The sequence below is a fragment of the Triplophysa rosa genome, linkage group LG12 (assembly GCF_024868665.1).
Source record: "Triplophysa rosa linkage group LG12, Trosa_1v2, whole genome shotgun sequence".
Taxonomy (NCBI): Eukaryota; Metazoa; Chordata; class Actinopteri; order Cypriniformes; family Nemacheilidae; genus Triplophysa; species Triplophysa rosa.
The window spans coordinates 22,349,972-22,369,763 of NC_079901.1; the positions used below are offsets into that span (position 1 = coordinate 22,349,972).

At 38.3% G+C, this 19,792-nt stretch overlaps 4 protein-coding genes across 12 annotated transcripts in view; 2 read left to right on the forward strand and 2 right to left on the reverse strand.

The window, feature by feature from the left end:
• Positions 1 to 6,687, forward strand: part of shank3a (SH3 and multiple ankyrin repeat domains 3a) — a 157,940-nt gene extending 151,253 nt beyond the window's left edge. For 4 of the 7 annotated variants that reach the window (XM_057347988.1, XM_057347984.1, XM_057347987.1 and 1 more), the window contains exon 21: positions 1,106 to 6,683. In XM_057347988.1, the coding sequence (XP_057203971.1) occupies positions 1,106 to 1,655 (550 nt within the window). In that variant the 3' untranslated portion in view covers positions 1,656 to 6,683. Of the gene's footprint in view, positions 1 to 1,105 lie in introns of all 7 variants that reach the window. The other 3 variants (XM_057347983.1, XM_057347981.1, XM_057347982.1) reach the window with 3 other exon arrangements.
• A 332-nt stretch (positions 6,688 to 7,019) lies between these two features.
• rabl2 (RAB, member of RAS oncogene family-like 2) lies at positions 7,020 to 12,037 on the reverse strand. The gene is made up of 8 exons (XM_057347992.1): positions 11,475 to 12,037; positions 11,356 to 11,385; positions 10,870 to 10,949; positions 10,597 to 10,676; positions 10,254 to 10,365; positions 10,043 to 10,140; positions 8,686 to 8,769; positions 7,020 to 8,599 (listed from the first exon to the last, which is right to left on the reverse strand). Exons 1-8 carry the CDS (start codon positions 11,573 to 11,575, stop codon positions 8,522 to 8,524), a joined length of 663 nt encoding a protein of 220 aa, XP_057203975.1. The 5' UTR covers positions 11,576 to 12,037; the 3' UTR covers positions 7,020 to 8,521.
• Positions 12,038 to 14,221: 2,184 nt separating this feature from the next.
• trim35-30 (tripartite motif containing 35-30) lies at positions 14,222 to 18,614 on the forward strand. Its single transcript, XM_057347279.1, has 6 exons — positions 14,222 to 15,321; positions 15,727 to 15,822; positions 16,131 to 16,361; positions 16,637 to 16,659; positions 16,749 to 16,867; positions 17,448 to 18,614. Exons 1-6 carry the CDS (start codon positions 14,917 to 14,919, stop codon positions 17,984 to 17,986), a joined length of 1,413 nt encoding a protein of 470 aa, XP_057203262.1. The 5' UTR covers positions 14,222 to 14,916; the 3' UTR covers positions 17,987 to 18,614.
• A 58-nt stretch (positions 18,615 to 18,672) lies between these two features.
• Positions 18,673 to 19,792, reverse strand: part of cimap1b (ciliary microtubule associated protein 1B) — a 2,081-nt gene continuing 961 nt past the window's right edge. The window contains exons 2-6 of one of the 3 annotated variants that reach the window (XM_057347282.1): positions 19,456 to 19,659; positions 19,276 to 19,377; positions 19,076 to 19,197; positions 18,855 to 18,995; positions 18,673 to 18,765 (exon numbers count right to left, since the gene is read on the reverse strand). In XM_057347282.1, coding sequence (XP_057203265.1) covers positions 18,673 to 18,765; positions 18,855 to 18,995; positions 19,076 to 19,197; positions 19,276 to 19,377; positions 19,456 to 19,659 — 662 coding nt within the window. Of the gene's footprint in view, positions 18,996 to 19,075; positions 19,198 to 19,275; positions 19,660 to 19,792 lie in introns of all 3 variants that reach the window. The other 2 variants (XM_057347281.1, XM_057347280.1) reach the window with 2 other exon arrangements.

A 19,792-nucleotide genomic window follows, 5' to 3' on the forward strand; every position in this document is an offset into this window, starting at 1 on the left:
CTCAAAATATCTTTTTTGGGGGGGTAAACTGTCCCTTTAAGTAATTTGAAGGTTGAGATGCTATGCATGTCTCAGTTTCTGTCGTCTTCTGTGTTTGCATGTTGCATGCAAAGATGTGCTTTCAATGCTTCGCTGTAGTGTTGTTTGCAGTTTTTACATTGTTTTTTTTTTTACCTCACAACACCCGAGTCATACATAACATTAGTCATGACCGCAGTGCTCAGATCATGAAAGACAGGAGCAGGTTTCTCTTGCATTACACCCAGCAAATAATACACACAATCCTGAAAAGCTTAATAAATAAATAAAAGTGAGTTCAAGAGATAAAAAAGAAAAATCTGTCATCATTTATTCACCCTAATGTCTTTCCAAACCTGCCAGACTTTCTTTCTGCTGCAGAACACAAAAGAAGATATTTTGAAGAATGTTGGGCACCAAACAAAATGACCCCCCCCATTGACTTCTATTGTATACAAAACCATTTCTCAAAATATCTTCATTGTGTTCTACAGAAGAAAGACTCATATACAGGTCTCAAACAACATGAGAGTGATTAAATGATAACAGATTTTTTTTAGGAAGTTCAGTGTTTAGGTTTATTGGAGTGAGTTTGGTTTTCCTTTTAATGAGAGGCTTGAGAAATTTGAAATAAGCATATTTAATACCATACACCATTAAATCACCCACAATGAGACCAATAACATGTACAGTATTACGAAAGTTAAATAGGATCAGCTTTGATTTCACAGATTTTGACTTACTGAATTCTAAACAGTAAAATGAAGATTCAGAAAGTAAGATCTGTTTTCTGTCCATTAAACCCTTGATCACCCTTAAACCGTCTTTGCTCCACAGTGCTGTAACATCTTCACACTTCTAATGTTACAGCTTAACGCATTAATGACACAGTAACATTAGTTTAATGCGTTTGCCATCTAACTCAAAGCTTAGAATCCTAACATAGCTGATGCTGTTACTAAAGCTGGGAGAGAAAGAGCCACTGAATGGAATTAAATTGAGTGTCTGGGCTGGTGCTTGCCGTGTTTTTCTCTAAAACCCCTCTCTGCTCTCTTCCCGTCTCTTTTCTTCTGTTCTGTTCTTTCAGACTCTTCAGCAGTTTAGGGGAGCTCCATACCATCTCTCAGAGAGGCTACGGCACCACCTACACCATCAGACCGGGTAGCCGCTACCCGATGACCCGCCGGTCCCCGAGCCCCGGTTCCCCAGACCGCTCGGATCCCCTGGGACCCATCCGTGGTTTCGGACTGGCCACCTCGCCCACCGCGCCTCCCACCATCCTCAAGTCGTCCAGCCTTAGCCTCCCTCACGAACCGAAGGAGGTGCGTTTCGTCATGAGAAGCTCCAGCGCGCGGAGTCGCTCTCCCTCGCCCGCCCCTTCCCCGGGCATGCCCTCGCCCCTGCTCGCCCTGCGGCCGTTCCACCAGAAGCCCCTCCACCTGTGGAACAAATACGATGTGGGCGACTGGCTGGCCAGCATTAATCTGGCCGAACATCAAGAACGGTTCCAAGAGCACGAGATTGAGGGTTCTCACCTGCCCGCTTTGACCAAGGAGGACTTCGCCGAGCTGGGCGTGACTCGCGTCGGACATCGCATGAACATCGAGCGGGCTCTTAAACAGCTCCTGGAAAGTTGACCATGAGCCCCCCCCCTCTGTCAGTAGTTAGTCGTTTTTATTATTTATTTTTAAAATCCACATCTTTTGATTTTCCTTTTGATTTTTAAGCTTTAAACCTTTTTAAATCGCATCATTGGCGGAGCGGGAGTCGGATCCATGCCATTTTTGTAGCACTCTTCTAAGCCCCTCCCCACTGCCAGCAGCCAATCACAAGGGTGTTTGAACACTTAGGCTTTGTTCACATTGCACACAAATCCGATTTGGTCAGATCCATTATTTTGGTACATTATGAAATCAGATATGTCACTTGAATTAAAGTGATTTAAGTGACATCTACAGCAGTTTCTAAAGTCAAAATTGGTTTCTTCTACGATAACTGGAATTTAGTCTTTGCTGTGTATTTTACGTGTTTTTTACACATGCTGTATCCGGAACCGCAAACAATACACGTCATTCTCGGAATGAATGAGCGACACTTTATGGCGTTTTTTACACTTTTTATCCCAAATGGTGAAAAAATACTTTGAATCTGGAGTTCTGCTGTTCATGCTACAAAAATGAAATGGATATGGTTATATACCCCAAATCTGATTTTTGCTGCCTGTCCGAACAAAGCCCATGTGGGCTATCTCAAAATTCGTTACGATAAACACCCATAAATCCCCTAGCTTCTTTATCCAGTCATTTCTTTAGAACGCAGAAGGGATGCTTTTGAGGAAAAAAAAGGAAGTTCAGTTGCCTTTCAGAGTATTTTTTTAGAAGCGGATGAGCAGAGTAGGCGTGGCCGTATCTTCTCTGTCTGCTGCCTGCCCCCTTCTGGCTGAGGGACGTACTACACCCGGAGAATGTTTAACCAACACTAGTGGCTTTTTTCATAATCAGACTCTTATATATGACATTAGATAGAATATCTCAATGTATTTAAATAGCTTTTAAAACGGGGAGAGACGGCAACAAGAAAACGGACCGTGCAAAACTGCACCTGTCTCTCCACCTAGATGATTTATTCCACCAATAATTTACTCATTTTTACCAATTATATACATATATATTTGACAGAAAAAAGTATATAGATATATGAATATAACATTTTGTCATAAATATAAAACTTATATATGATATATTATATATAAAGACAAAAAACACTGAAAACGATTTTTTTTGTATATCTTTTCTGATGGCCTGTAGCATGAGACGTTACATCACCATACGGAATGACGGTTGATTGGTTTGTTCAATTTGCATTGTAACCACACCCCACTCTTTTTTTATTTTGGTTGTTGGTATTGTCTGTTACAATTTTACAGAACACGGGCTTCCCTCTTGAACCGAAGCATCTCCCAGTGGGTCGACTTTTATTTATGTTTAGCTGTTCTCTATTACCTAAACACATTAACTGGAGTGGTCATTTTGTCTTGACATTTTTTTACACGAAAAGCATTCCTAATACAGTAACACACTCTCATGCACACAACCACACCGCTTTCCTGTACAAATTGTAATCTGCTGAATTAAAGGTCTATTCACAGTCTTCTTTGTTAGGAATAGTTCAACCAAAACTCACATTTAATCACACTTTTGGCACTGCAATCCTGTTTTCATTTTTGTTTATGGAACTCAAAAGGGACACATTTTGTGGTTGTTCTTTTACATGCAATTACAATGTATAGGGTCTGAAGCTTTTAGGAGTATTGAAGGATGCGAAAGCACCCTAAAATTATAGTCCAATAACTACACTAACATTCATTTTACTGGCTTAAGTTTTGGTAATTGGATTACTAGTCATTTCAACTTATTTATTTTCAATTTTATGAGTAAAAGTCACTGAAATTGTTTATTTTCATTATTCAAAACAATGTAAAAACTGGTAAAAATAAAAATTATTTAAGATTACTTGTTAAGCCACTTTTGTAATTAAAAATTAACTTTACACCGTAATTCTGTATATTTCCAATTTGTCTGAAGCCATACACTAGCTTTGTGTGAGAAACAGACCAAAATGCATTTCATTATTATTAAAGTTATTATTATTATTGAACATTATTTCTCTGCGCTTGACCCCACTTGCCATAAAACAAAAAGTAGTAATGTCATGTTTGTAATAGATGTTTTTTTAAGAGTCAGATCTTTTTATTGAATCATTGATTCACTTTCAAAGAACAGCCTAAAAAGCTTTAGTCCCTGTTAAGTGTGATTGCGTGAGAAAGAGCCACCATACGCACTCACACATTTTCTTTAAAACATAAGAGTGATTTATTAATGACATCATAGAATTTTTGGGTGAACTTTTCCTTTAATCTGGCAATCCGGTAACTTTGCAATAAGTGTGTGTGTAAAACAAACAAGCGTGTGAAGCAGTGCGTGTGATGTGTGTGCATGACAGAACCACTGTGGGATGAGAAGCATCACTAATATTGCAGCTTATCTGATGGTACCGACTGGTGTTCGACATCTCGTACAGAAAGCAGAATCTAGAATTGTAAAAGATTTTCTGAGCCATTATATGGCCTGTATGTTAATCTGCTATACGCACTGAAACATTTGGCTTACTTGTTTTGGCCAGTTTTGTTTTATTTCGTTTTTTTCTTCTTCATAGGTGGATTTTGTAGCTCGTGAAAAATGATGCTTAGAAGAATTTTTATGAATTAATTTAGAATGAATTTTAGAATGACAGTTATTTAAAAGATGAAGCTGAGGACAAAAGACTTAATGAAGAAAAAACGTTTAAAAATGGCCTAGACATCCTACAGCTGTATATATGGACAAATGACTAAAATAGTTGCTTTTTATATCAATCACAAGCAATGTATATATAATAGTTTTCATATAAATTTTTAAAAATCAAAAAAGATATAGATCTATATATGAATGTTTGGCATATATGCATAGTTAACCACCTGTCGAAAAAGGTGAAGATTTTACTCTTTTTATGGAGTTTGGGGGTAATTTGCACAAAACAAGGTGCTAGCATTTCAAGTCATTCATTTCCATCTATCCAAATTATCCCTCCATTAGGGCAACAAACACATATGACCTTCAAAATCCAAGGACGTTTAACACGCATACAACCATCATCGTTCTGTCCACCACCGCTCCTCTTAGTTTTGTGTGTGTGTGTGTGTGTGCGTGTGCGTGTGTGTGTGTGTCCAAACCAGACTGTGACGGCAAAAATAGTCATAAACAGACATTTGAAAGTGTTCGCCTTAAAAATCATTCACCCTTATGTCATTCCTAACCCGTTTGACTTTGTGGAATATAAAAGAAAATGTTTAGCAGAAGCTGGTCCATTATCTCTACAATGAAAGGGACAGCTGTAGTCACCGTTCCACACCTTTGTTGTGTGTTAGATTTCGTGGGAATTATGCTAGAAATCTTATGTATTCCATGCAAGAAAGATGTGGTTGGAGTGACATGAGGGTGAGTTTTGTTTTCGCGGTGAACTGTCTCTTTAAGATATCACTATTGCTCATCTCTTGTCTTGTTTTAAAGGCCACGTGATTTGCATCCGAAATCAGAATAGCTGCTTTCTGTCACATGAGGAACTCCCAAATGTATTTGATTATCACTGTGTAATAAAACCGTTTCTATAGCGACCGTGTTGCTTCAGAACCACACAGCTTGTTCAGGGTAGATGCCATATTTGATTTGACACAGGTCACTAACTTTTTTAGAATTAAGTCACACCGAACAGATGTACTGCTGGAATTTTGTTATACCTTTGAATAACCAAAACCACTGCAGATTTAGATTTGAAAGATTCGCTCCGATATAAAAAAATTGCATTGTGTGTGCTACCAAAGTCCTGTTTGATTTTAGATTATAAAATTATGAAATGCCTTTTCCACAAATTTCCAGTCTCCCACCGCCTCGGTTTGATTTGCTTTCGTATTGAATATGGCATTTATTCTGAAGGTTTATCTGTTCATCCTGAATTCAGAACCCTGGCCCAAGTAATCAATTACCTGTTTAACAGAGATTCTGACCTCTCCTTCTAAGCAGGATGGTGTTAAAACAAGTCTGTCTCTTTGACTCTACAAGGGCTTCAATAAAGATGTTAAGGGGCCGTTTGCAGTCGGGCCCTTAAGATAACTGTGAATTATATGTGCTCCGCTGCAAGCCAGCCCTGAATCTACTATTCCGATCTCATTTGTTAGGTCTGGAAAAATACAAAACAAACCCACGGATTAAAAGATTGAAAAATACATGCTCAGTGACCGTTTTCATATAAAATCACGAATTTGAATCGAGAAATGAGAGTGTGTGTGGATGTGTGTATTTGTGTGCGTTGTCCCACTTAACACTGCATTTCTGAGCCATATGTACCACAGATTTTCTCTATTCCTCAAATAACTTGCGAGCTGTGATTATCATTGTGTACCATTCACTCATACTTTCATCTTTCGTAATATTGATGCTTCATTTGAGTTGGTTACAGAGTGATTGGTTGTTTTAGCAAGATGAAAGAAATGAAGAAGAAATTGAACAAACGTGCCAAAAAGTAATGACCTTTTTAGCTTTTCTTCAAGGGTCTTTAGAAAACTACAAGCTGTTAGAATCAGCACTATGGTGCCGCCTCCTGGAAATCTTGAGCCGCTTTTTTCTTCTTGATTTCTTCATTTCCCAAATGAAACATTTCTACGTGTTTTTATGTTTTTCAACTATTACACTAGCCCATATGTGGATGGGGTGTAAGTGGGATTTCATAGGTATTTTCATCTCTGGATATGTTTTGTTTGGTTTAAATGACTGTAAGTCAGTTAATGACTGACTGCACGTTTGATGGACACGGTCCCTGACCTTTGCCCTTTACTCTCCCCAATGTAGCGCAGACATCAGGGGTTCTGCATATGTCAAGAGAATGAGAAAATTGCAAATGGTTTCTTTGTAATTTTATTACATTTACAACCAATGGCAGGACGAAACATGAAATAAAACACATCATTCACATGACTATGTTCTGTAGGGTTGTCAATCTTGTTTTCTGACCAAGAAAAGCACAATAAAATGGGAAAAAATGCAGTGTACGCTGCTGTAATGAGATTTGTTTTCTGGTGGCTTGATTGTGCCGTGAGTATTTGGGTTTCTCAATGCCAAGAGAGCTGTTATTCAGGTTGGTGGTGGTCGTAGTAAAGTTTTTTATTTGCTCTTTCGGCCAACCTGTTAACAAATGTTAATTTTATGTTTATGTTAGATCAATTCTATAACATATCTACTCGTTTCCTCTATCCTACATGTGTATTTATTGGTTTAAAAAGGATAATGGAACTCCAAATAGTACTCACTGCAGTCATGTAACATGCTGAGAACCAATTACTAAATGACTCCATATAGTTGAACAGAAATGTAAATAGGTGAGTGTATAGTTCTTGTTTACATAATTGACACACAAGACAACAAACAAACAGGATAAATATGTATTTATATTCAGTGTTCATAACATTACATAAAAACAAAAGCTGAATGAAAAACAAGATCAACTTTTCATTTAACACAACATGTTGAATCCAGTTTAGATACATTTATATATACCGTCCAGAGCTGTTACTGTACATATTCACTGACACATTTTGTTAGAGCGCTTGTGCAAATATCAAACACAAACCAAAAGCAAATAATAAACAAAAGAAAACCCATTTATCTTCACAGCTTATGCAATGTAACTGCTCTTCAAAAGACTAAGAAATATTTCTGGTCTCTGAGTCAACGTAAAGAAACACGTCACATTTTACCCCAAAACTTCAACACGAAATCATTGGACTAAAGAAATTTAAGCCTATCTATGCTCTTAAAAATAAAAGTGTTCAACAGAACCATTGAACAAAAATGGCTAATGGTTTCAAAAGAACCTTTAACATCTGCAGAACCTTCCTGTTTTACAAAAGCCTCTTTGTAGTGAAAGAAGTTTCTTCAGACTATATAAAGGTAAGAAAGAAACGTTTTTCAAGAACCTTTGACTAAATGGTTAAAAATGTTTTTTATACTGTGGCACCTTTATTTTTAGAACTGAATGTATTGTGACATAATTTTGATCAAAATTTCACTGTAATGCTTTTATTTTAGTAATCAGAATGAGCTTTGCTTTCTAATGTTTGAAGTTCTGAAAATTGCATTAATGCCATTTTTTTTTTGATTTAGAGGTATAATGTAGCTGATGAGGGACGTGGAAAAGGATAAATGCTTTGAGCTCTGTCTGCATGTCCATTTCACAGTACATTTTTGAATGCTTCCTCGTTTTTATTTAAAGATACGAAAGGTGTGTTTCACAAGTAGAACTGTAACCTGACAGTTTCCACAGGCCAGAGATCATTCAGTGTGTTCTAGGCTTTCCTTTGCCCCTGCTTTCACATGCACACACTCGTATGTGCTCATATGTATGGCTGCCCTCTCACCTTCTCACTCCTGAAGAGATGCAGAATATCAACTAATCTCTTTAATGTAGTTTGACTATTACTTTTAACTATGGTTAGATGATAATATGGATTCTTCCAAAATCTTACACATTTTAGAAATAAAAAATTATCCAAATTACAGTATAGATTCAAAATGTTATTAAAACTTACCTTAGGGACAGCCCATACTTGACAATCCTCTAATGAGTATTTTGACCGGTTTTCTTTCAGTAACTTAAGTAAGAGCTTGACACAGTTATGTCAAATCAATGTTCATAATGTGCCGTTATACCATCCAAAACAATCGCCTGATAATGTCACATTCACAGAATCATAATTTATTCTTGTTATAAGATTGATAGTAGACACTAACAGAGATGTGAGGTAGTTGTAACAGAGTTTCTGTTCGAGCATCTGAGGAGAGTGAGAGGACAACCATGATCTGAGAAACACCAGTACAACAGACAGAGAAGAGTACTGTATGTTGGCATTAGGTCAAGCAGACTCTGTATTTCCTTCTTGCGTCTCCTCTTCTTTATCAGACAATTCCTCTTTGCTCTCTAAATCAAAGTTCTGCAGAATAACATTTGTAATATCAGTAAACTGTATGGTCAGAGTAGCATTAAAAACATTTATAGATGCACCGCCATACAACACACCTCCAACTCCCTCATGACTTCATCCATGAAATCGTTGGAGTTCTTCTTGTAGGACAGAGACATCTGAATGGCATCTTTAAAAACCTGAAGAGCATTTCCAAAATTCCAAAATCAAAAGTTTTTTTTACACCTCATGGTCTTCCTTTTGACCCTAAAACATATTTCCTCTCTAACATACAACTGCTGATAACTACGGAGCCCTTTTAGGGACATGGGGTGGAAAAAGTATGAAAGGGAAGAGAAAAATGTTTTTTAAAGCTTTTTCGTTATCTCGCAAAAGTTTTGCGTTCCCCCGAGAAACATTGGCGTTCTCTCGCAAACATATTTGCGTTACCTCGCAAAACATTCAAACGTCCTGTTGTCCCGCTCTGTACATTAACAATGGAGCGGTTCAGAGTAGATTCCCGGACCAATAACTCGTGAGCTAAACGTTGTTATAACACAAATAACACATAATTCCTTAGACAATGACCTAGACATACAACCTAGTCTTCCTCAAAACGAGAATATAAATTGATCTCTATATGAGCAGGCGACATGGACAAGTCCAAAGACACCGTCTGCAAAGTGACTGTAAATCCGAAAAGCGTTACTACAAAAATAGTCATTAATAACTTAAATGTTACACACTGTGGTCTCACCAAATTCAGTTTACACATTAATGCTCTCCTGCTGAATTTAAACTGGTTTTAGTTATACTACAGTATGTAGCATTGAAGTTAATGACTATTTTTCGTAGCCTAATGATCTTCGGATTTTGCACTTTACAGACGATCCCTTCGGTCTTGTCTCAGCCGGCTCCCGCCTGAGATCAATACAAGGCTCGATTTGTGGGAAATTAAGTTCAAATTCATTGTTTACGTTACATAGAATGAGGTGTCATTTGTGTTATAAGAACGTTTAGCTCACAAGTTATTAGTCCGGGAATCTGCGACTATAGACCAATGTTTATGTACGGAGCTAGTCTGAAATTCTGCCAGCAGGACATTAAACATGAAGTGTTTGTCAGAACTCGCAAAATGTTTTGCGAGAGAACACAATGTTTTGCGAGATAACGGAAAACCTTTAAAAAAAAAATTATCTTCCCTCTCATATTTTTTCCACCCCCTGTCCCTAAAGGGGCTCCGTAAATAACTGTCTTTTGTTATGTCATTTCTTAAATATAAAATATATAAAATACTGTACTACCATACTTGGTGTAGGTTGATAAAATAAAAGAACCTACTAAATGCCATAGTTTAAAACTGCCTACATGAAAAACATGATTCTAATCCAAACAATTGTTTTGAAAAAGGTGAGCTGACATGCACTCAGCTGAACTCTAAAGGTACTTCTAAGCAGACAGGTAACTTCTCACCTTGACCACATTGGTCCCATCAGCAGCAGACACAAAGTAGAAGGGCAGACCTTGTTTCTTAGCAAAGTTGAAACTCTTCTGAGTCACTTTCATGTCAGCTTTTAAAGAGAGCCCAGATAAAAGAGCAGGAGGTAAGACAGATGCAAAGCGTAATGGCCACTAATAATGCTCTTATCTATCATTTCACAAAAGAAATATGAGTGACTCTTACCATCTATCTTGTTAGCCACCACCAGACACGGGATCTCGGGTCGGTACTCTCGTAGTTCTTTGTACCAAATAGGGAGGTTCTTATATGTGATTTTTCTCTGGACATCAAACACCTGCCAAGAAAAAAATCATAATAACGTTACTTTTTTCTTCTTGTTGTTGTTTTTTACATTATGGAAATGCATTAAATATTTCATAAGAATGATGATCCAAATGACCTCCAAAATCTTCAGCAAAAAGTATTTTCTCCCTTTTTATTTTTATAAAATGATCAGTTTAAGAAATATGTTGTAGTGATATTTTATGTATGAGTTATGCTAGTACGAAATGATGTGTTCCCTTACCATAATACAGGCATGAGCTTTATGGTAGTAAGAGGGGTGCATGCTCCGAAAACGTTCCTGTCCTGCAGTATCCCAGAAATCTGTGGTGCACATAAACAGGTGTTTCTGAGCTTAGCTTAAATACATAAACAAACAATAAACCCTTAGCATTTGCTCAGACAGACAGCTAAATGTGCAGGTACTATAAGGAAAAACACAAAGTAGCACGAGAGCTTCATGTTGCACACTAAAATTAAACACACTTTTCATACATTACTTTACTTTCATACTTACCAACCAAGATAGTTTTTCCATCGATAGCGGTGGTGTATTTGTACAGAGTCAAAGCGTAGGTGGACAGCTGCTGAGGCCGACTGACACATTTCATTAAGTGCACATCACATTTAAGAATGAATGATAAACTCTCCACAAACCCGTAAGAGGGTAGAAACCAAAATCAATTGATCCATTTTAGGTTTATTTACTTAAATGAACCCTTTACAATTACACACATTATATGCATGTCGCCATGGGATAACCTGGCTGTACCAAAAATAAAAATGACCCCCAACCCCACCACCCACCAAAATCAATCACATTCTCTGCCAACATTTTAATCACATACTATCCATATACAATTAAAAAAACTAAATTGCCTACATACTTTTGGTTTTGTTTTCTAGACTGAGATTCACCCAAAGCACCTTTTTAGTTCAACTATATCCTGCGTTAAAACTGTCTGGCAAAACAGAGTCTTAAATAACATTGTTTAAAGGATACTATCCATCCATAAGGAATCTTTCCATAAGCCTGTAAGGAAATGTTCAAAGCATTAGGTGTTTTCCCACCTTTCGACACTGAACAAAAGCAATTACACATCAGACACATATTAAACATACTTAGATTTGCCCACAGCGCTGTCTCCGAGGCAGATGATCTTGACTTGCTCGTCAGCGTCATATTTTTCCTGATCCAAATCAGAAATGCCTCCTGCCTCCATCCTCAGGAACACAGCAGTCCGAAGATACACACTGAGCCTCTTAACACAGTGGGATTAGATAGCCAGCTGACCAGATAGCTCAAACAGCGAACTGGGCTGTTTTAATCCATTAAACGCGATGTAAACGTGGGGATATCATTTAGAGATGGTTTTACAACAACATTAAACCAACTGGTAGCGTATTTATTCGGAGTATGTTACTGTAGCTAACTGGCGAGTGAGCAGCGTGTTTATATTAGCCGAGCACCCTACTAACCGAAACAAACCAGCATTAATTTGTAATAATCAATCAATGCTAGATTTGTTTGCATTCACGGCTGGGTTATTGACGAGAAAATGTATGTTTAAGTGAATAAAATCCCAGTTCAATTCTAGAAAATTCAATGCGAACACGCACGACAACAACGCGTTTCTAGGCAACGACAGGACCCGAAAGGGCCCGCTGGTAAGCGACTAGCTGTCTTTGAATGTGCCTGTTAATTCCTCATAAAATTGTAGGGGGGATTATCTGTGGCAAAAGTTACTTGGTGCATATAAGGTAGCTCTTTTTCAGGCATATATTTGCATGATTTATTTCTATTATTTATTTATGTTTACGTTTGTTTATGTTGATATCATTCCAAGACTGTAGCCAGTGTAGAGCGTTGCCGTTGCCGTTGCGTTGGTATGGAGTGATTCTGCGGACTAAATTAAAAAGGAATTGCAAACTGCATTTGCAAATGCGTTTTCTATTTGTTCGTGTCAAAATTGTGACATAATTCAAACGCAAATGCAAACCGTTTTCATTTACATTTATGCGAACGTACAATGTCTGCCAAATTTCAAAAGGAAAAGCAAAGTCTATTTGCAAATGAATTACCTCTGTCGAGTTACGACCCTGCCATATTTAAATCGCAATAGCAATTCCCCATATGCCATTTCACTTCCTCTGGTGTAGCGTATTAAGCCTGCCAAAACTCAAATGAAATCGCAAATCCCTTTGCATTTGCGTTTCCCCTGACTTGTACAGAAATCTGTCAATCGATGGCGGGGGTGGGCTTATTCAACAGGGCGTGTTTGTATCGAGAAGTGACGTCATTCGTCGTTGCAGTGGTGGCAGTCAGTCTAAGGTGATACCGTCAGGGGGACACCGGTTGTGGCTAAAAGGGATTCAGCTACAGCTAAAAGCCAAAATAACAATAATGGAACAAATGAGGATCAGATGCAAAGTTTCATATAGAGAATCTTTACAATGAATCACAATTGCGGTACTTAACAAGAATAATTTAAAGAAATTCAAGGGGCTCGATAAACAGATGAACACAAACAGTGGTCTGGTGATCTCAATGAGCTACCAATAAAAGTCAAATTGAAGCAGTGTGGATTCATCATAATTACATTAATTTCTCGGGTTGGTGCATCACTTGATGGGCTCATTTACTGCACATGTTGTTGAAAAGGCTGTTCGGAAATTAAACTTTAAATACAGCAACAACTCCATCCAGTAATTTGTATAGCTACTTCTGTGTCCAGCAAACTCACTAAAACACTGGAGCACAAGTTTGTCTTTGTCTCACTATGATACACAAATAAAGAGATGTAGAATTCACGTACCTTTGTAATTTATTATTAACTTGTTATATGCATAATGAACAACAATGATAATGCAGGATGCTGTTTATTCATACAAAGTGAACATGTTTTGTTATGGTTTACAACACGTATTAATCATGATGCAAAATACGGTCACAGTGTTGTCAAGAAATGTCATGTCCTCGCTTTGACTTCGGAGTACTGTGAAAACGAATACCATAAACAAACATGTGTAGAGGAATGTTGCAGAAGGTGATGATTATCCATCCTGCACCGAAGTTTCACATTCTAAGTGATGCCGCTCTGAGCCCAGAGTTCCAATGCGTTTAGCTGTATCACATCTACTTAAGTTCCAGTCGACGGTGAATGATTTCACTTCCCGATACAAACACGCCCCGTTGAATAAGCCCACCCCCGCCATTGATTGACAGGTTTCTGTACAAGTCAGGGGAAACGCAAATGCAAAGAGATTTGCGATTTCATTTGAGTTTTGGCAGGCTTAATACGCGACGCCAGAGGAAGTGAAATGGCATATGGGGAATTGCTATTGCGATTTAAATATGGCAGGGTCGTAACTCGTAAGACAGAGGTAATTCATTTGCAAATAGACTTTGCTTTTCCTTTTGAAATTTGGCAGACATTGTACATTCGCGTAAATGCAAATGCAAACGGTTTGCATTTGCATTTGAATTATGTCACAATTTTGACACGAACAAATAGAAAATGCATTTGCAAATGCAGTTTGCAATACCTTTTTAATTTAGTCCGCAAAATCATTCCATGCGTTAGGTCATGTGGTCGATCTCAGGAAATACACATTTTACTTGTACATTACATTTATTAATTTAGCAGACTCGTTCATCCAAAACTACTTGGAAATGAGAGAGCATTTAACATTTTGTCAATAAGCTAACAATAACAAAATGTTAAACGCTGATACTTTGGATAAAATGTCTGACAGATGCCTACATGTAAATGTGATGCAAATGCAAATACAAGACGCAATTGCGTGTGTCTTTTTTTTCTTTTTGACAAATGGTCTGTCACTAATGTCTAACACAATCATACCTGTTTCATTCTGAGAAAGCAGAACATTACAGAATGCTGTTGTTTGGTCACATTCCCGAGATGGGAAAAACAGAACAGAAGTCACTTGTAGGTCTGATTTAAAGTGTGATAGAAATAAACCTTTTTTCTTTATCTTCTTTCCCACAGAGGTCAAAGATTGCATCAAAGAACAGAGATCCAAATCTCAGTAGACTATGTACCATGATGGATGATGCCTGACGTAATGTAGTAGTACCAGCACAAGGATGTTTTTTGTTCATGTAAATGTGGACACTTCTTTAATCTCCCTTTTGTTGTCCAACACACTTTTTCATTTTCATTAATGATATGTTTTTACAGAAATGTGCTTGTGATCTTTTTCAAAAGCTTGTCACTTTGCTTAAGTTTCTTTTAGATGTTTTATAAACCCCAGCACCAAATAAAACTATTTGTACTTGGTAAACAAAGTTTCCAATACATTTTTATATTCGTCTCCCCGATGTTATTGTTATAGCAGCACCATAACAAATCTCAACTTGTCAATATAGGATCAAAATATAGATGGTTGTATTGAAATGCTAACTTTCTATTGCCATTTAAAAGCTCCACCCTTTCCAGAACTCTGGTATATAGACACAGCTCAGAGACACCAGCACAGTGCATAAGGAGAAGGACACGAACGTGACTTAAACTTCAGAAAGTTAATTTACATAGGTGACCAAATGGCTTGTAGAGAATCTCTCACAGAGGAGGATTTCTACTGCCCCATCTGCTGTGATATCTTTAGAGATCCAGTTCTCCTAGCCTGCTCTCACAGCATCTGCAAGGGATGCGTACAAGCCTTCTGGAGCCGGAGAGGGTTTCGAGAGTGTCCCATCTGCAGAGCTGTCTCCTCCAACCCCGACCCACCCCTAAACATCATGCTGAGGAACATGTGTGTTCTGATGAGAGAAGAAACAACTCCGGAACCTCCTGTGGAAACGGTGGACTCTTGCAGCCTTCATGGAGAAACTCTAGCTTACTTCTGCTTCGAAGATCAAGAACCAGTCTGTGGAAAATGCAAAAACACCGAACTGCATAAGAACCATCGCATTCGTTCAACAAAGCACGCATCGCAGGACCTCAGGGTAAGTGTTAAAACCAAATAGTCTGATTCCTCATCAAAGCGCACAGAAATGGAAGATTTAACTGATTTAAATGGAGTTAAAATATGAAAGGTGTCCAGTCAAACAGGTTCTAGTAGATAACTGGCCCATATACGACATACATTCTGACAGAAAACACAAAGTCTTCATGGGAACCGTGCTGATAGAGGCAAAGATAAACCGGATACACCTGATCTATGGGGGTATGCAGGTGTTTAACAAATGACCCGTTTAGCTTTACCATTTGTAAACAAAGCGAAGACAATCATCACATTACAATCAAAGGCTGAGATTAAAACATCTAAGCATCATTGGCTGACAATGAAACCTATAACAAAAATATACATACCTTCACACATGTGCTTCTGTGTGACAAACTCTTTGTAGCGGGAGCGTCACTTGAAACTACAGGCTCTTCACGAGAAACTGGGAGCCTATAAAGCATCAAACCAGTCGTGGCATGAAACAGACGAGTACATTAAAGTAAGTTCCTAGAGGAAATGTCAACAAAGTAAAAAAAGGTGCTTCAAAAGGTTCTTCCATGCTAGAGAAGAACCTTTGGTTCCATAAAGAACCTTAAACATCTGAAGAACCTTTCTGTTTCACAAAAGTTCTTTGTGGTGAAGAAAGGTTCTTTAGAAGATAAAAAAGTAAGAAAGAGATGCTTCTTTAAAGAACCTTTGACTGAATGGTTCTTCTATGGCATCGCTGCGAAGAACCTTTGAAGCACCTTTATTTTTAAGAGTGTATATGAAGATTTCCATCTGATTGTGCTGGTTTTCTATGCCCAGAGGCAGAGCCAACAGGCCGAAACTCAAATCAAAGAGGCGTTTGAAATGCTTCACCAGTTTCTCCAGAATGACGAGACGGCCAGGATTACTGCGCTGAGAGAGGAGGAGGAGCAGAAGAGACAGATCATTAAAAAGAAGACCGAGGAGATTAGATCTGAGATGTTATCTCTTTCACGCATTATTGAGTCCATCGAGGAACAGCTAGGGAAGACTGACTTTACATTTCTTGCGGTATGAGACGCTTTATTTGACTTCTTTACATAATTATATCGCCGTGTAAATAATGTTACGAAGTAATCTGTGAAAACTGGTCGAATCAAGGACCTTTTTGAGCTAGGGTGTTTTGAGTGGTAAAATAAAAAATGTTTATATGGTACACCATTATATTTTATTAAATAGTGTGATCACTTTAAGTATGTTTTAATGGTGTGTGTTCATTTGTATGTTTTCTTTTCTGATCGGATGAAACGTTTTGCAGCTTCTCATGTACATTTTTTTAATTGTAGAATTACAAGGCAACTGTTGAAAGGTAAGAGGACAGGAGTATGTACTGTATATAAATAATTTTTTGTTTTGAACTTAAATTCACAGCAAACTAACGTCTAACTGTTATTATAGGACACAGTGTACACTGCAGAATCAAAAAATCCCCTCAGGAGTGCTGATCGATGTCGCAAAGCATGTGTGTAACATAACCTTTGAAGTGTCAAAGAATCTACAACACATCATCCGATACAGTACGTATGAAGAAAAGTTACAATGCTTCTAACTTTATTAAAAATGAACTACAAATTAAATAATGTTTATTAAAAATGATGTATTAATTTATAAAAAATTAAATAAAAAACGTGTGACAATAATAAGGATTCTTCAAAAGATCTTTCCAGACGCCTTGAAGACTGAAGAAGTCTAAAAATTAAGAAGGTTTTGATGTTACACTTGATGAAGTTTTCCAGAATTTTTTCAGAATTTTGATGTTACACTTGAAGTTTTTCAGAATTTCAGTTCCAAATATTACATAACTACAAAGATGTTACAAAATAAAAGTATCATTGTAGGAGGTTAAATAAGAAGATTAAAGGAGCAATGGGAGTTTTAGTGGCATCTAGTGGTGAGCTTGCGAATTGCAACTAACGGCTCACTCCACCCCTCCCTTTCGAAGCACTACTGCGGTCCTCCAAACAATTACACACAGCACCTTTAAAGGTTGTCCAGTGGCATTAGACTGTGACCTTTTTGGACCTAACTAAACTTACATTTTCAGAAGTGTAGTACTGTTTACTTTTAAGTAAGCATGCATCTCTCCTTGTTCTCCAGCGCCAGTTACTCTTGATCCCAACACGGCACATGCTTATCTGCTCTTGTCAGATGATCTGACCAGTCTCCTTCACACCGGTGAGCTCAACCAGCAGCTTCCAGCGAACCCAGAGAGGTTTGTAGGCTACACAAGCGTTCTTGGTTCTGAAGGCTTCAACTCAGGATCTCATTACTGGGACATCGAGGTAGGAGGCAGCACAGCTTGGGCTGTGGGGGTGATCACGGAGTCTGCATACAAGAACCGGAAGAATCCTTCCAAGACAGGCTTGTGGTATGTGGGTTACTCTAATGGTAGATATGGGAAGGGCTGTTGTCCTGAGATTCTGACTGTTCTTCGGGTGAGCCAGAGAATCCAGGAGATCAGAGTACAGTTGGACTGGAACAAAGGAAAAGTGATCTTCACCGATGTGAGGCGTAATGTCGGCTTGCATGTTTTCAAACACACTTTCACAGAGAGAGTTTTTCCGTACTTTTATAATCATTCTCTACAGCCGCTGAGAATCATACCAGTAAAGACATCTGTGAGAACGGACATTTAGAGCGAATGCAACATTGTTTCTAACTGGCGATATTTCTATGATTCCGTTTTTTGTATGTAAATACAAATTCTCATTTTTTTTATTTACGTGTATTCATTCAGCAGATGCTTTTATGCACAATTACTTAGAAATGAACAAACACGACATCATGTGATTTTCATTATGGTAAGTGTCACAATCCAAAGTTTCAGACATTACGTTACATTTTTCAACTTTTTTACAAAGTGACTTTTTCTAATACCCTTTTCTAATGTTCTTATAAAATGTATGATAATAATATTTTCGTTCTATTCACAAAGTGCCCATACATATTAAAATAGTTAGGAATTCCCATGAGATCAAGCTGATAACATACTTGATAACAAAAGTGCATTATGTATGTCAACTTGGTTTCCGAGGAAGTATCCTGAATATCATTGTTTTTATTTGATGTTCCACTGCAGATTTTCAGCAAGATGACATGAATCAATCAAACAACACACCAGTGATGTAATATTGTGGTAAACAGATATATCTGGATCTTTCATTTAGAGGAGTGCAGTGTAATGAACATTTCTGATGGCTAGACTGCAATATCACTGTAAATGTGTGACTGAATAAAATGAGCAACATGACAAAATTTGCAACTGATGCAACGTATTATAGCTTGTTGGATAACACAGTTTATTATGACAGAAATGACCAGGTTAGTCAGCACCGTCTACAATTATAGGAGCGGTGTATTCCGAATGACGAATTCCAAAGGAGAAGCTTGGAGCGTTAGCTCTTGTGAAGGTCACCTGTGAAGAGACACAAAACAATTTAGTGGACTTGCCTCAGTGAGATAACAATATAGTATGATATTAGGTCCAATGGTTTTTGTATGGACCCTTTCAGGATGGTGGGCTCCAGGTCCTGGTCTCCTGGTGGTGTCCCCCGGCATGAGGTTCCGCCCAGTCATACTATACTGAGGTGCCTTGTGTTTGTACAGACCAGAATCCACTACTTGGTACGTCCCGGGACCTGGAGTCTGAGACAGAGAGACAAAAAAAGTTTCTCGTCATTTTTAGCAAACTACATGGTACAGCTCAATTTGTAATACTGATGCACCTTCCGTAAATCCTCGTGGAAACTTCCGATAGCGCTACGGCCGCTGAGGGAGATGTTCGGGGCGGCTGATTTATTCACAACATTTGGCCCTAACACTGGGGGAAGCATGTATGCGGCCGGTCCTGAGAACAATGTAATGAATGAGTCCGGGTTTGGGTGTACGTTCCATTAGTGTTCATTGGAGATGTGTGGGCACCTACCTGGTGTCTGGTCATTACGGAACAATTTAGTCCTTGCAGACAGTGAGAAAGCAGGTGCGGCGTAAAACACTTTCTTAGTTGAGTTTTCCGGAGAGTAACTGCCTGAAATGGTAAAATAGCCTTTTGTAACCTTTAGCATCACTACACAACGTAGTTGTGTGTGTGTGTGTTGTGTAAGACCTGGTCCAGGGGTTTGAAAGGGCTGAAGGTCTTTGCGCCGGCCGTAGACAGAGTAAGCAGGGGTTCCGTCCCGACCCACCCTGGTGATGTTGGATGGAACGAGGTACCCTGGTCCCGGGGAAGAGTTAAACCGCAAATCACGATGACGGATGCCGAAGCTGAACGCAGGGTTTTTCTGCATCCGTGGATCATGGTTGTTCATTCCTGAGTAAGGCATAGAACACTCACATTGGTTGTCATTTTATTTGCAGGATATTTCTTATAACGTGTGTGTGTGTGTGTGTGTGTGTGTGTGTGTGTGTGTGTGTGTGTGTGTGTGTGTGTGTGTGTGTGTGTG

What these genes read in the sequence shown, in the direction of transcription:
- rabl2 (XM_057347992.1), bottom strand. Translation starts at nt 11,575, where the DNA reads ATGGAGGCAGGAGGCATTTCTGATTTGGATCAGGAAAAATATGACGCT. An exon ending in AGCGCTGTGGGCAAATCTAA is followed by an intron (nt 11,386 to 11,474) that starts GTATGTTTAATA and finishes ATTTCCTTACAG; the next exon opens with GCTTATGGAAAGATTCCTTA. An exon ending in ATGGGACCAATGTGGTCAAG is followed by an intron (nt 8,770 to 10,042) that starts GTGAGAAGTTAC and finishes AATGCTCTTCAG; the next exon opens with GTTTTTAAAGATGCCATTCA.
- trim35-30 (XM_057347279.1), top strand. Translation starts at nt 14,917, where the DNA reads ATGGCTTGTAGAGAATCTCTCACAGAGGAGGATTTCTACTGCCCCATC. An exon ending in AAACAGACGAGTACATTAAA is followed by an intron (nt 15,823 to 16,130) that starts GTAAGTTCCTAG and finishes TTCTATGCCCAG; the next exon opens with AGGCAGAGCCAACAGGCCGA. An exon ending in CTGACTTTACATTTCTTGCG is followed by an intron (nt 16,362 to 16,636) that starts GTATGAGACGCT and finishes TTTTAATTGTAG; the next exon opens with AATTACAAGGCAACTGTTGA.